The sequence below is a fragment of the Ipomoea triloba genome, chromosome 12 (assembly GCF_003576645.1).
Source record: "Ipomoea triloba cultivar NCNSP0323 chromosome 12, ASM357664v1".
NCBI lineage: Eukaryota > Viridiplantae > Streptophyta > Magnoliopsida > Solanales > Convolvulaceae > Ipomoea > Ipomoea triloba.
Window position 1 is genome coordinate 1,273,309 of NC_044927.1, and position 14,682 is coordinate 1,287,990.

Genomic DNA, 14,682 nt, shown 5'->3' on the forward strand with positions numbered 1-14,682 from the left:
AAGAGATATTAATACTTTAGAAAATCACAATGCCGAAATTTTTGACATAGAATACACTGTAAAGTTGTCATGTGACAGCAGTTTCATTTGCCTACTCTGCTTTATTTATTTATTTATTTTATGCAGAGCAAGAAAAAGTTTGGTACTAAGAATTGCATGGAGGAATTTGCTTTAAAATGTTAGAATTAGCAGTAAAAATATACTTAAAAAGTTATTAATCAAATTGCCCCGAAATGGGTGACTGAGCGAATGGAGCATGATTTTCATATCAGAATGTCATGAGTTTGATTTTTGCCAACATCTTCTTAGTCAAACTCGTTGATTAAAGTTTTTCTAGTGCAATTTGTCTCTTTTGTGTGGTTTGTGAGATGTTAGCCTGTTACACATGATCATGATTACCTAGTATATATTATTAAATATTGACTACGAGTTTCTCCCGTCAGGTAAAAAATAAATAAAAGAAATTATTAATCAAATTTGATCAATTACATTTTATTTATACATCAAAAGCAATGAGTTAGCAACTACATACTCCAACTAGGGAAAGTCTTGAAAACTATTATATTGGATCTTCTTAATAAATAATATTTGTTGATATGAAACAATTAATATTATTAGAAATTTAAACTTGTAGTTTGAGAGTTATGAGAACGTATTTTAATAATTGTGATTTTTATGTTAAGGAAATTATTATTCAAAGTATAGATGGAATACCTTATATCTACTTTTGATTTAGTATAAATTTTACAAAGTTAAATAATAAGAATTTTTAATCAAATCAAATTTCACTTTAAGTAAAAAATAAAAAATAAATTTTAATTTGACTAAAATTGATGGAAGTAAATGGTTCAAAGTATAAAAAGGAATCAAGGTAAGGGGGGAGGGCCCTACAAAATATATTGTGCGACTTTTCTAGGGGCCTACGTTTGTACAGCGGTTGGCAAAGTACTGGAACATAGCTGACTTCTTTTTCTTATTTTCCTACCTTGTAAACCTAACTTTGAAGCTTTTCAAGTATGGAAAACGTTATCCACAAATCATACCCGAAAGATCATAAATCAATACCTATTTTCACAGGGAACTCAAATTCATAACCTCTATATAGGAGGGTCGATTTGTGCCACTAAATCATAAGATCATTGACATTATAAAAGAACTAATACTTTACTAGAATGTGCGAATTAATCTCATCCGTTCATTTAAACTGATCAAGTGTTGAAATTTAAAGAAAAATTAGAATGACATTTATGTAAATACACTAAACATTTATAAATGCTTGACAATGCATTCATGGATAACCAACTATAAATGCACTCATGGTCTATAATAGTACATTTTGTATATGTATAATTAATTATCCATAGATACACTATTATGCACTTGTAAATGTATCATTGTAATTACAGAATTCCAATCGTAATTTCTCCCCTTTTGTATATCTATAGATATACTACATAGACCATAGTACATATGTATGTGCATGAGGGATAAATAAAATAAAAAATAAAAATTTAGTACTTGTAAACACTATATAGAATATCAATGTGTGTACTTGGTTTTGATTAAAAATCATCGAGTGATTAGCAATGATGAAGATAAAATATTCAATACTTTATAGGTTCTTTAACAGCTGCAATGGCGAGTGATAATCATGGCTTAATTGTGATTGGATATGGAGAAATAAAGCAGGTGAAATGCATATCATTCCGGTGGTGAAATGACGCTTTATCAACACACGTGCTATGAATCACTTCACACTGTTCACTTCATCGTCATCCTCATGGAGCAATGTCTCACTTCTCTCCCTCCATTGCTGCGCAATATATATATATATATATATATATATATATATATATATATATATGAGCTCAACAGTGTCGTGTAAGAAAAGTTGAATGTATCAATCAATTCATTCTGACGCCTTGAAATTGAAATTCTTCTCTCTTTTCTTTCTTTGTCTTTCAGCCAGCGGCTCTCCGTTCGAGGCAATCTCGATATTTTGCTTATTTTAAGGTTCCCCTTGCTGGGAAACAGAAGCTCTGATCCTCTGGAAAAATGGGTGAACAGCTCTTGGCTCCTGGAGCTTCTGACAGGGCAGTTGAACAGGTCTCTTGGTTTTACATAATGTTTTTTTTTTTTTTTTTTTTTTTTTAAATTTATCGTTTCCTCAACTTTTTTTTGACAAATACTGGGTGAAAAGATGGCATGTTTGGTCATGAATCCTACGTGAGAAATTTGTGTGAGTAAAGCATTCTTAGTGTTTGTAAGAATGTTGATGAGAAGAAATCAGGGGTGTTCTTGCTTTTAAGTTTTTGGTTACAAATGAGTGAGGCACTGTCTTTAGTATTCTGGTGTTTTGATTCTTGTGGGCTGTTATTAATATTTGATTTCTGTATAGGTTGTCTACCTGTAACTGTAAGCATCATCAACCTTAAACTATGTATGGTTTTATCATTTTGGGTGCAGGCAATTGTTGCATTAAAAAAGGGTGCTCATCTTTTGAAGTATAGCAGGATGGGGAAGCCCAAGTTCTGTCCTTTCAGGTTATCCCAGGTAAAGGATTTCAAGGATGACTCTTTATTGGCGGGGCAACCCCAATCAAGTTAGTCAGTTTATTTACAAGATCGACCTCCAACTGGAGGGTCTATTTGCCTCGACTCCTAACTGGAGTGGTCTATTGGCATTATTAGTTTGAGCCAGTCAGTTACGAGTAATCTGAGCTGGTTTACCTCTTTGTGGTCGTTTGTCAACTCAGGTCACAAAGGCGGGATTTATATAATACACACATTTTGTGTAGATTGCTCTATTGTTTATTGTTGATTGAATGAAGTTTTTGATGTATTGTCATCTTAGAAATTCATCTTTGACATAAATGCACTGCTGGGTTTCAGGATGAGAAATTTTTGATTTGGTACTCAGGTGAAAAGGAAAAACATCTGAGGTTGAGTTCTGTCACCAATATAATTCATGGCCAACAAACTGTTAAGTATTGAATCTTCCCTGCTTCTTTATCTACAAGAGCCACTATAAACAAGTCTGCAGCTCAAACAAATTTGAATCTTATATATTTAATAAATGTTAATCTTCAGAAACAACTTCAGCCTGAAAGAGAAAGTCAGTGCATTTCACTGGTCTACGCGAATGGCGAGCAATACTTTGATCTGGTAAAATGTTCAACCAGTCCCACGCTCATTTTCTGTTCTGCATACGTATATTTATGCGTGTTTATGTACACAGATATGCAAGGACAAAATGCAGGCCGAGTCTTGGTTTCTAGGCTTGAGAGCTGTAATATCGAGGAGTCGCCAGAATAGGTTGTTGGGCACTGGGAAACACCGAAGAGGAGCTCAAAGTTGCATTAATAGTCCGGCTAGCTATATACGGAGGAGACAGATTCTAGGCCTTCCTGAGGAGATGGCCAGATCAAATCAGGTAATTAGCTGTTTGTTTCCTCGTTTTCTTATAGTCTAGTTTCTGAGGAACGTGTATATATATATATATATATATATATATATATATATATATATATATATATATATATATTTTTTCCACGAAATGAGATCCTGTTTGATTTAAACATGCTTCTTGATCCTGTTTAATGTCCTGAGGATATGCGAAAATTTATTGAAGGTTCGCAGCTTAGCGAGAAGTCCTGATCAGTCATTTTCAGGGAGGGGCTATTCTGATGGCTTGTCTTGTTCTTCTGACAGCATCTTTTCGAAAATAAGTGTATCAGATATGCAAAGTGCCCCGGATGGGATAAACCCAAGTTCTCCATATTCTGAAGCGGATGATATAAACCAGAGAGCAGCAGATTTTTTTCAGGACGAAATCCAGTCTGATATACTTGCTGTGTATGCAGCATCTGTTAATGAGCCCGCGCAAACAGGACATGTCCTGAGAGATGTTTATGTTTGGGGAGAAGGAATAGGAGGGTTCTTGGGGGGAGGGGGAGAAAAGCTAGATTCCTCGTTACCCAAAGTCCTCGACTCAACTGTCATGCTCGATGTCCAAACGTTATCCCTTGGTAGGAACCACGCCTCGTTAGTCACCAAACAGGGCGAGGTGTTTTGCTGGGGTGAAGGGAAGAAAGGAAGGCTCGGGCATAAAGTTGACATGGATGTCTCCCACCCGAAACTCGTGGAGACCCTTAGTGGGGTTAGCGTGAAGTCTGTCGCTTGTGGTGAATACCAAACGTACGCTGTGACACCTTCTGGCGAGCTCTACACTTGGGGTGACAGTTCTTTCAGTGAAGACTGGAAGAGAAGAAGCCATTGGCTGCCACAGAGAGTGTCTGGTTCATTAGATGGTGTGCCCGTTTCATCTGTTGCCTGTGGGGAATGGCACACAGCAATCATCTCGACATCCGGGGAACTATTTACCTATGGCGAAGGAAATTTTGGCGCCCTCGGTCATGGCAACACCAAAAGCCTTCCTCACCCTAAACACGTCGAATCTCTTAAGGACTTATGGGTGAAGTCTGTCGCCTGTGGACCGTGGCATACTGCTGCAATTGTTGATATCATGGTGGATCGTTATAAACTCAACAATCCCGGTGGGAAGTTGTTTACCTGGGGAGATGGTGATAAAGGTAAACTAGGCCATTCTGATCAAGACAAGAAGCTTTTACCCACATGTGTCACAAAACTAGTGGGGCAAGATTTCATTCAAGTGTCCTGTGGGAGAACTCTAACTGTAGGGCTATCTATCATTGGAAAAGTTTATACAATGGGAAGTGCAGTGTATGGGCAACTAGGTAACCCACAAGCCGAGGATAAACCAATAACCGTAGTGCAAGGGAAACTTAAAGACGAGTTTGCTAGAGAGATCTGTGCAGGATCTTACCATGTTGCTGTCCTGACAACAAATGGAAATGTTTACACATGGGGAAGAGGGGCAAATGGACAGTTAGGGTTAGGTGACACGAAAGATCGAAATTCTCCAACCTTAGTCGATGGTCTACGAGACAGACAGGTTGAGCATATCACGTGTGGGCCGAGTTCTACAGCAGCAATTTGTCTGCACAAGTCTGTATCTAGTACTGATCAAGCTTCTTGCAGAGGATGCAGTATGGCTTTCGGGATTACGAGGAAGAAGCATAACTGTTATAACTGTGGTCTCTTGTTCTGTCGAATCTGTTGCAGCAAAAAAAGCCCGAATGCATCTCTTGCGCCCAATAAAAACAAACCTTTTCGAGTGTGTGATACCTGTTTCAGCCAGCTTCAGAGGACAACAGCTCAGGTAGGCAGACCGCCCGAGCTTGAAACGTGTACCCCACGGCCATTTTTCATCACGACAAAGGCTCTGGTGGAGAAGGAAGAACGGGAACAAGCACAGTCCACGACAGCTCGAGTGACATCCAGAAGAAAATGTTCTAACATGAGTGATTTCTCCTATGATGGGAAGACCTTGAACAACCAAGTGGAAATAAAACAGTGCTTAGATCTGACCTCTTCTGTGGACAGTTTGCCAAGATGGGGGCAGGTTCCTTGTCCCGAAAGTTTTAAGAGACATTTAAGAGAACACACCGAATTTCAGACTTCCTCAGCGAGGGACCAATTCACTTCCATTTCCCCGGTTCGTTTGTTGCAGTACCCGAAGGAACCAAAAGTTATTCCATGCTCTGCTTCAGTGCAGCAAGACTTCTCAGAATCAGATAAGTTGCTTCTCGAAGAGGTTCAGAAGCTAAGAGCTCAGGTAATCTCATCTCCTATTCTCGACATTACTGAAAATCATAATCATAATCATATCTGTGTAGAATGAGATTATTACACTCAAGACCAATTTATACTGCATAACTACATTCACACAAGTAATCTCAAGTATAAGGCAGCACAGGATCTTCTAAATTCTTCCATTTATTACTTTCATAGATACATTTGTCAATTTTCAGTGAACAGATTCTATAAATATTACCATAGTTAACAAAATGATTTAAGCTAGTGAAGTGAAATGGAAAAGTGTTGTTCGTTTTCTTCATTATTCATTGCTTTTTTATATAGGTTGAGGGCCTTAAGAAGCTATGCCATTCAAGAAAAGAGAAAATTCAAGAACGTAAACAGAAAATCAAGGAGATTTGGTCGCTAGCAATAGAGCAAGAAGCCAACTGTGAAGCAGCAAAGGAAGATATAAGAGTTTTGACATCAAGGGTAATTTTTTCGGGGGATTAGAATGTGTTAATGCTAAATTAGGTAGCAGTCTTTGATGTACCTTCTGTATGTTGCAGCTTCAAGCTATGTCGGAAGATGTTTCTGCTGGGACAGGAACTAAAGATCAATCTAGTGAAAGTTCGCCTCAGATTACTTCTCCATATACAGGAAACACAGATATGAATCCCGAGCAATCAAATCTTCTTCTTGCTACTTGCACGCCTATAGAAGTTTTGCAACCAGAAGAACGGAAAACTGACAGTCTGTGTAGTTCTCCCATTGTATTCTCCAGTACTTCAAGATTCTTGCGTAAAAAGGACAGCCATGGCCAGTCGCGATCAGCAGAGGAATCATGCCCGGTGGAAGGAGACTCGGGACAAGCAGGATCGGTTGCTTCAGGGCTTGAATGGGTGGAACAGTTTCAACCTGGTGTCTACATTACACTCAAAACTTTGCCTGGTGGGCGAAAGAATCTCAAGCGAGTTCGTTTCAGGTAAATTTCCTATCACTACTGTTATGGAATATATATTTAATATATGGAATCTCTATAGATTAGGCAATCTTAGGAATTTAAGTAGGTAGGAATATGAAAACTTGTCTAGTACCTATTTATAGGGCTTTGTATTTTCTTTTCTATATGACAGTATAAGAAAGCATATTCAGAAATCCTCTCTTTACTTTCATAGCAACTACTAAGCGGATTTCCTACTTCTGGCATTATACATGGACAAAGAACACACTTTCTCCAACTTGACTCTCACATTCTCTACTCAAACTCCCCACCTTTATGTTACTTTCTGAAACGGGAAAACTGTGTTATGACTAGATAACAAGTCAGATTATTAACTTCTGTGTTGTTCATGCCTCTAATGCTCTTCCCGGCTGCATTTTGCAGTAGGAAGAGATTCACCGAGAAAGAAGCAGAAAAATGGTGGAGCGAGAACCAGATGTTTGTGTGCCAGAGATACAACATTGATATAAATTCAGATATCAGCTAAGATTGATACGGTAAAGCATTAAAATTAATCGACTTTATCTCATTGTAAGTTTAGACTACCTGAGTTATGCATTTGCACGAACGGCTGATTGGTGATCATCATATCATATTTACCACAGAAGGCGAGAGAAACCCTGTAAATTCTTGTTACTGATCCATATATTATATGCCAATTCTTGTTACTTCATAGCTCGGTTATGTACTATGATGTCAATGATATTCGGGTGATAATAAACCATGGAGAAAGCGCCAACACGTTATGAAACTTTATCGAATTATTGACAATTAAAACGACATATGAAGTTTTATTGCAGAGTGTAAAGTATATACACTAGTGTAAAGACTGGAACAACAGATTAAACTCTTCGTGAAAAAGTTAGAGCAAAGACCAAATGAAGGAAAACTATCAGAGAGAGTGGCATTAGAACATCAAGGTATACCCGTCTTTACCAAATATGGAGAAATCTCAAATCATGTCCGGATTGCGGTTCCATGATAAAAAGGCGGGGTCACCAAACGATCTGCATGCAATGCACCAACAGGTAGACACGAGATCATGATATATACAGTTATATATATAGACACACAGTAAGCAAGTATTCGTGCATAGAGAACGGAAGATGGTTGCAGAATCTTACCTTGGTTTGATGACATACAAAAGTATGAAACTTATCGCCAAGAATAAGCAAATCCCGCCAATGGTGAGGTATGCTACGCCAAGGAAATCATTTTTTCCGCCAATCCACGTTGCAGTTGAAATAACTAACTTCTTTTTGCCCCCGAAAGTATATGTGTTATAGTTGTTTTGTATTACAACAGTAATCTCCTGGTTCGCTTCAAGATCGCTTTCTATCCTCCCATAGAGCTTTCTAAAATTCGGTAATGCTGCTGTTCGCATCCAAACAAGAAGGTCCTCTTGCTCACTCAACTATGAAAGCAAACGGGGAAAGATAATTCAGTCTTAGTTCACAATATACAATTTATCGAGTCATATAAAGGAAGAGTGTTCACTGACAGGTAAGCTTTCGTTCAGTTTTCCACCTCCAATTAGGCCGCCTTGCTGAAAATTCTTCGGATAGACATCAGCGCCAAATTTGTGCGTTTTGTCACTGGTCCACGCAATATCCTTTCTATTCACAGGTACATCTTTGTTGCTAATCTTAAACCCATACGAGTCATTGAACAAACTCCATGCCACAAGGCCACAAGGAACAATCGGCTTATTATTATTCAGGTCTTCGGGAGCACAAGTCTTTGTGTCGGCCTCAGCATCTGGGCTGCGCAATTGCTTGTCACTTCTGCTTTTTACATATCTGCAATTACACGAGTGTATAAAAAACGTTAAGCAAATCTCTCTCTGCAGTGTTTTTTTGACATACTTAACACGAGAGATCATTTTAACATACTGCAACCCACCTGCGATGATTCTGGTAGAAGTTTTCGAGCTCATAATAGATAAAAACCGGGCTCTGCATTTTCTTCGGGACCTAGTAAGAGCCAAGCAATCAAACATGCAAATCAGGACACGACAGGGAGACAACAACAAGCAAAACGATAACGCAAAGGCCAATCTAACACGCATAGAACAATTCATTACTAGGGAATTGGACTAACTGTCAAGGTCCTGATACAGGTCTTATTCGTTTTATCACTCTGTACAAACGCAGCCCTTTCAAGATTCGAATCGCTCTCATCCGCCTTACTCGAAGGAATGCACAGGTCATCGTAACGGTCCACGATTTCCACCACCTGCAACCATACCAATCCAAAGCAGCAGGTTGGCAATGTTAGTCAAGAAACCATACTTCACAAAACACTATCTTGAAAACCGATTTATAAGCATATTACTCTCTGTGATGCAGACAACGCCACGAGGCCAATAGGCACAAAAACAAAGCCAATAGATATAAAGGTTGCAATGACCTGACAATGGAAATGAAGACAATTTCAACAAGTTTGGTACAAAACATGAACAAAAGCTGCGAGAAATGAGTCATTTTCCTATATAGAATAGAGTCCAAGTGTGGTCGCGCCTTCTCGTACGGTCGGTGCGGTTTACACCACTAGTGTTAACAAAATAAACCACTCAATGTTAGGAAATGCACAACACAAATATGCATCATTAGGTACGCATCACCAAAAAACAAACCACTAGGTATGCAAATATATACCACACAGAGTTTGGAATTAGAGGCAGAGGAGTTATGGGAGTGTTTTTGTGCATTTTCATTGTGTTGCATTTTCCTGGTTTATTTTGTTTAAAGCTAGTGGTGTAAACCGCACCGACCGTATGGGAAGGCGCGACCACATTTTAATTAATCAATATCAATATATATAGAGAGACAGAAATGAAAAATAGAAAAATAACATCTTTCAGTCATAAACTTTGTCAGAATCATACCCATGCTGGTGTTAAAATTGGCTTGCAAGCAGGAAGTTCTTGCTGTGTAAACCTAGAATCTGAATCACAGAATAGCACAAACACAGCAAAATCATCAATAAAAAAGACATTGCCATGGCATAAAAATGGAATCAAGAATTACCCACCATGAAAAGATTAAGAATTGCATAAAAGTAAAAGGTTAAAAACACCAAAAAAAAAAAAAAAAATAATAATAATAATAATAAAACATGTCAGAAATGTACATTGTGGTTTCTTGGATTTCTTCGAAGATGATTGAGAGGCCCCATCCCCAGAGCTCATTATTGTGAATGTATATGTATATGTGTGTGTGTGTGTGTGTGTGATCTATGTATGTATTAATGAACAATGTGAGTATTGTTTTTGTTCTCTGAGAATTCTAGGCAGAGAAACAGGAATGCAGGCTGGGAATAGAAACGGGTCCTCTGAGATTTCGATAGGAAGTTATTCGTAAAAACCAAGGCAAAGCATTTTGGAAGCTGGATGATTCATAACTGTCTTTGATAGCCTAACAAAATTAATAATTTTTTAAAAATAAAATAAAATATTTTTATTATAATTAAAATTTAATCCACTCAAAATTACGGCATAATTGACACTCTCAGACATTGATTGTGGGTTTCTCGTCGCTCAAAATTTAATCCACTCATATGATTGTGCATTCGACACTGTTAAAATTTGTGTTAGGTTGTAAAATACACTTTTAAAGTTAAAAAAAGAAAACATCAAAAAAACAACAAAAGTTTGAATTTTTTAAAATCAAAATTCACTGCATTTTAATCATTTCTTAATTTTCTTTTGTATTTGTGGTCATTAATGCAATGTTTCTATTAAAGAAAATAAATATTACATACATTACTCATTCTTGTCACGTGCTTTAAATTAATGGTTATTGATGATTACATTTAATGTAATTATCTTCGAAATATTCTCAATTTGTCAAGTTTATGAAATAGTATATATTCTGTATTATTTTGTTGTATATCTCATTCTTTTATTGATGAATGATGTAAATACATCCTTCAACATTAGTATGTCACTTGTACAGTTTGGAGTTTCAAAATACATACCATATGATTAAGGAATATAAAATTATATAATTAAATGTTCGGACTTCATTCAGCAACATCTGACCTTATAACTTATTTGTTTTGTTTCGTTTTAGGTTTGTATAATTGTATAAGTATTTTTGATAGTTAATGATTGGATAGTCCGAGTTGTACAAATATTCAATTGTGTGTTTTATGTTCATAATGAAATTAGATATTTTAACGTTGTTAAGTGAAAGCTGATCTTATGGAAAAGAAAATGTTAGTATCAAGCTCTGAAAAAGTCAAGCTACTGTTTTTATAACCATTAAGTTACGTGCTTATTCTTATATGATATTTTATTTATATATGTGATTATTTAAAAAGTGGAATGCGCTACTTTGTAGAGCTTTGTAAATGACCTCGTGTGTGACGGATGAAAGTCTAATGTTCAACTTCTCTGACATAGAATTGAACCATGTTATTCATATATAGCTTCATTTCATAAATAGAATTACATATTGGGCAATATCCTACACATGTAGTCATGGTTGAAAAATCGCTAGGTGTTCCTCGGACGCTAGCGCCTCGTGTATTTTTTTTAAACTTGTTTAAATTTGTTTAAAACTTGATAATTATAAACTATTTAATACTTTAATAGTTAATACTAAAATATTAAATATTAACTTAAAAACATTTAGAGTTTGAACAATTTAGAGTATTTAGCTCAAAGCGATGTTGTTTTGATTGAAATAATTAGAAAAAAAAAAAAGAACAATAGCTAATCGACCGACTAGGTGGTATAATCGGTACCTAAGCAGGCTAGTTAGTCGCATAGACTATAAATTATGATGATATGCTAACGGCTAACCGATTGACTGACACCTAGCACCTAGACGTTAATTAATCGGTGCTTAAACAAAATGTTTGTAACAGTGTAAGCAGTAAGTATACTAAGCGACAATTCCTACAAGTGACGATTCCCCCTGGGCTAGCTCCTGTGCCTCTCGGAGCGAACGTGAGTGGACCCCGGACCGTTAAATAGATGGAGAGAAAGACCCTGCAAATTTACAAAAAAAAAAAGTAAGTATACTAAGCTCTAAGCATGCGCTATTCACGTGATCGAGTCCATTCGGGCAGTACTCGGATACCCGCCCCGTAATTGGAACTAGGGTTTAGGCCAAAACCCTAGAAAAGTCACTCATCCTTTCCTATATAACCAAACTCTCCTCGATAATTTCTTATCAGTTCCAGTCTTCAGTACCTCTCTTCCATATCCTCTTCAATGTTTATATCTGTATCTGTATGTATCTATTTGCGTCGATTACTGATTACCGACGGCCTGAAATCGCCAGTGGCCGTTGTGTATGAGCCGACGCTATAGCTTCCATTCTCCAATTCTGTTTGATTACTTTTGGCTCTTGTTCTTCTTCCGAGAGCTTTAGATTTCAGATCTGGAGATATTTGCTTAGGTTTTCATTAGTGATATGAATTCTGAAAGAGATGGATGTGATGAGTATTTCCCCAGATGATCGAAGCTGAAATTAATGAGCGCTCTTTGTGTTTTCTTCTACGGAGAAATTCCAAGCCAGATATTCTGATCCATCTCTTTTGTGAGAATGTTTTTATTTTTATTTTTAAAATTGATTATTTTAATGGGCGTGATGATTATTTCCCCAGATGATCGAAGCTGAAATTACTGTGCTACATATGTTTCTCTGTTTTCAGAGATCCAAGCCAGATAATCTGATCCATTGTATTTACTGCTGTTTGATGTTTTGTTTTGCCGATGCTTTGCTAAATGCTTATTGTTTGATCACTACTCTTAATTATCTTGTTAATGTTGAGTTGGTTACTTCAATATTAGATTTCAGATTCGGTGGAATTTCATTACAATTTGACAATGCTCCATTTCATTATTAATATAAAAAATGGGTTATTGTTAGTTATTTGTGGTTGATTCGTTTAAGATTTGTGAGTTTGATCTTACTAAAATTTACCTTTGAGAAATCTTTCAGCAGTATATTTTGGTGCAGTGTGGTGGATTCACTTTCACGAGTCTTTGTTGGTTTTGCTTAAGGGAATTCCAAAATAACTCAGAGGACTGAATTGTAATTTGTCTATGCTCAATGAGCTACTTTTTCAGTTTTGATTCTTATTTTGTTGTCTTGGGATAGAATGCTGATGTCTTGGGGAAAAATGTCAGCATTGGTAACCTTTGTCAGGATTGCAATATTTGTAATAAATGCAAGTAATCTACATAATATATGTGTGGATTGTAATTTTTGTATTTGTCGCAATTGTTGTAATTCTGACCAAGTTAGTGAACTCATGTATATTTTTAGAAGATTGGTTGTTATTGTAAGGTAGAGAAAATATTGAGAGTATTATAAGGATGACTATAACCTAATAGGAATTTTAATTTGTTGTTGAATGTGGAATTATAATTATAATATAATAATGATAATTTCAAATAAAATGTTTTATTTTGTTTCTTTAGAATGTGAAGTGTTTGAGCAATATTGTTATGATTTTTCTATGTATTTGTTTTAAGGTGGTATTATTTTGATAACTTATAATATGAATTATCCCCCCAATGCTTTCCACTGTTTAATTCATTATTGACGGTCAATGAGATAGTTAATTTGCTTGAAAGGATTGCTTGAGATGTTGTTTTACTTATTTGAAGTTAGAGGATAGGTTAAGGGTGTTATGCCTCTGGTGCCTCTATTTGATAGAACTCTTGTGCCATAGCACATCAAGCTCACTTGGTATATTACCACCTGTAGAATCTCGAAGGAGGTGTAGAGATCATCAATCAGTGATGATAATGCTATCCCTATTTCGAGATTCTATGGATGGTGGTATATCACTTTGTGAACTTGTGTGCTATGGCTTGGCACAATTGGGGCACAACAAGCTGTATGTTAAGAATGATTGTGTTTGATTTCACTAGATACAGGTTCTTCGGTGATCCAATGAACCAAGTATTTATGCTGATGGTGTGCTATGTAATTGTCTAATTGGGTGACTAGAGGGCTTTCACTAAACGGTGACGGTTTGACCATTCATGTGTGTGATGTTATGTGGTGTGCTCTCTCTGTTGGATTTCAGTTTTTTTTTGTTTGCTTACAGTTGGATACGAGGAGTCAATCTTGTAATGTCTCGTATTTTGGCAGTTGTAGTACAACACTTTGAGGTACTCTTTGAGGTGTTTGACCTTTTAGATTAGGTGTACCTGTGTAAGGATCATTGTAATGTATATATATATATATATATATATATATATATGAACTATTGGAGGGATAAGATCATTATTGAATGGATCACACATTGTAAATATATGTATATTTTAAGTATTGTAGGGATAAGATTATTATTGTATGTATTATAAATAAATAAAAAGTACATTATTTGGGTATTATTTAAATAATAATATTTGTTTTATGTATAATAAATACAGATCATAATTTATTTTTTTTTTAGATTTATTGGTAGTAGTTCATTAAATTCCTTTTTATTAGAACATTTAGTTTTGGTTATTACATTATTGTGGCGTGATTTTTTATTCTTTAACAACAATACAATTCAAATATCCTTAAATAAGTGCATTTTTATTTATATTAACCATAAAAATATAGTATATTATTTTGTATAATGCACATTCAATATACAATGTAGTTTTTTAATGGTTAATACATCGTTTTAAAGAATAATAATAATGACATCGTGTATTGATGTACTGTATTATACATCGTTTTAAAGAATAATAAGCACATTTTGTTCGGGACTTGTCATGGAATTTAGAATTACAATTTTTGAATGTCAACATTCATTATATTTTTTTGGATGAATATTGTCGAGTTTATTAAGGAATTGTTTAGTGGTAGAATTATAATTCCCCCCTGCCGTTCAACTTAATACAATAAAAATGCGACTTCATCGAATTTTGCTATTTTGATTTTTTTTTTTTGAAAACTCTCTATTTTGATTTTTAGTTGAATTATTACAAAACGTCTTTTTGATAAAATGTACATAGCATTCTTCCATTGTCATGGTGCCATAGGGACCATTGTTGAGCCATCC

At 35.8% G+C, this 14,682-nt stretch overlaps 2 protein-coding genes and 2 non-coding genes across 7 annotated transcripts; 3 read left to right on the forward strand and 1 right to left on the reverse strand.

Moving 5' to 3' along the window:
• The first annotated feature begins 1,891 nt into the window (after positions 1-1,891).
• On the forward strand, positions 1,892-7,335 carry LOC115999839 (PH, RCC1 and FYVE domains-containing protein 1-like). 4 transcript variants are annotated; one of them, XM_031239768.1, is made up of 9 exons: positions 1,892-2,106; positions 2,467-2,553; positions 2,892-2,981; positions 3,090-3,164; positions 3,238-3,432; positions 3,631-5,697; positions 6,003-6,149; positions 6,227-6,642; positions 7,045-7,335. In XM_031239768.1, exons 1-9 carry the CDS (start codon positions 2,056-2,058, stop codon positions 7,145-7,147), a joined length of 3,231 nt encoding a protein of 1,076 aa, XP_031095628.1. In that variant the 5' UTR covers positions 1,892-2,055; the 3' UTR covers positions 7,148-7,335. The 4 variants fall into 4 exon arrangements, with proteins under 4 accessions (XP_031095628.1, XP_031095630.1, XP_031095629.1 ...); XM_031239770.1 differs by having other exon boundaries at positions 2,065-2,106; positions 2,920-2,986; XM_031239769.1 differs by having other exon boundaries at positions 2,065-2,106; positions 2,920-2,981.
• Positions 7,336-7,437: 102 nt separating this feature from the next.
• LOC115999841 (ALA-interacting subunit 5-like) lies at positions 7,438-10,027 on the reverse strand. Its single transcript, XM_031239772.1, has 8 exons — positions 9,793-10,027; positions 9,548-9,606; positions 8,995-9,069; positions 8,761-8,895; positions 8,563-8,633; positions 8,162-8,459; positions 7,785-8,074; positions 7,438-7,667 (listed from the first exon to the last, which is right to left on the reverse strand). The coding sequence occupies exons 1-8, from the start codon at positions 9,848-9,850 to the stop codon at positions 7,613-7,615; spliced, it is 1,041 nt and encodes a 346-aa protein (XP_031095632.1). The 5' UTR covers positions 9,851-10,027; the 3' UTR covers positions 7,438-7,612.
• Positions 10,028-12,099: 2,072 nt separating this feature from the next.
• On the forward strand, positions 12,100-12,202 carry LOC116000572. Its single transcript, XR_004094147.1, has one exon. It is a non-coding gene; the product is annotated as a small nucleolar RNA Z103 (small nucleolar RNA).
• A 49-nt stretch (positions 12,203-12,251) lies between these two features.
• LOC116000571 lies at positions 12,252-12,351 on the forward strand. The gene has a single exon (XR_004094146.1). It is a non-coding gene; the product is annotated as a small nucleolar RNA Z103 (small nucleolar RNA).
• Positions 12,352-14,682: the final 2,331 nt, after the last annotated feature.

What these genes read in the sequence shown, in the direction of transcription:
- LOC115999839 (XM_031239768.1), top strand. Translation starts at nt 2,056, where the DNA reads ATGGGTGAACAGCTCTTGGCTCCTGGAGCTTCTGACAGGGCAGTTGAA. An exon ending in TAAGAGTTTTGACATCAAGG is followed by an intron (nt 6,150 to 6,226) that starts GTAATTTTTTCG and finishes TGTATGTTGCAG; the next exon opens with CTTCAAGCTATGTCGGAAGA. An exon ending in CTCAAGCGAGTTCGTTTCAG is followed by an intron (nt 6,643 to 7,044) that starts GTAAATTTCCTA and finishes TGCATTTTGCAG; the next exon opens with TAGGAAGAGATTCACCGAGA.
- LOC115999841 (XM_031239772.1), bottom strand. Translation starts at nt 9,850, where the DNA reads ATGAGCTCTGGGGATGGGGCCTCTCAATCATCTTCGAAGAAATCCAAG. An exon ending in GAAATCCAAGAAACCACAAT is followed by an intron (nt 9,607 to 9,792) that starts GTACATTTCTGA and finishes TCTGTGATTCAG; the next exon opens with ATTCTAGGTTTACACAGCAA. An exon ending in TTCTACCAGAATCATCGCAG is followed by an intron (nt 8,460 to 8,562) that starts GTGGGTTGCAGT and finishes GTGTAATTGCAG; the next exon opens with ATATGTAAAAAGCAGAAGTG.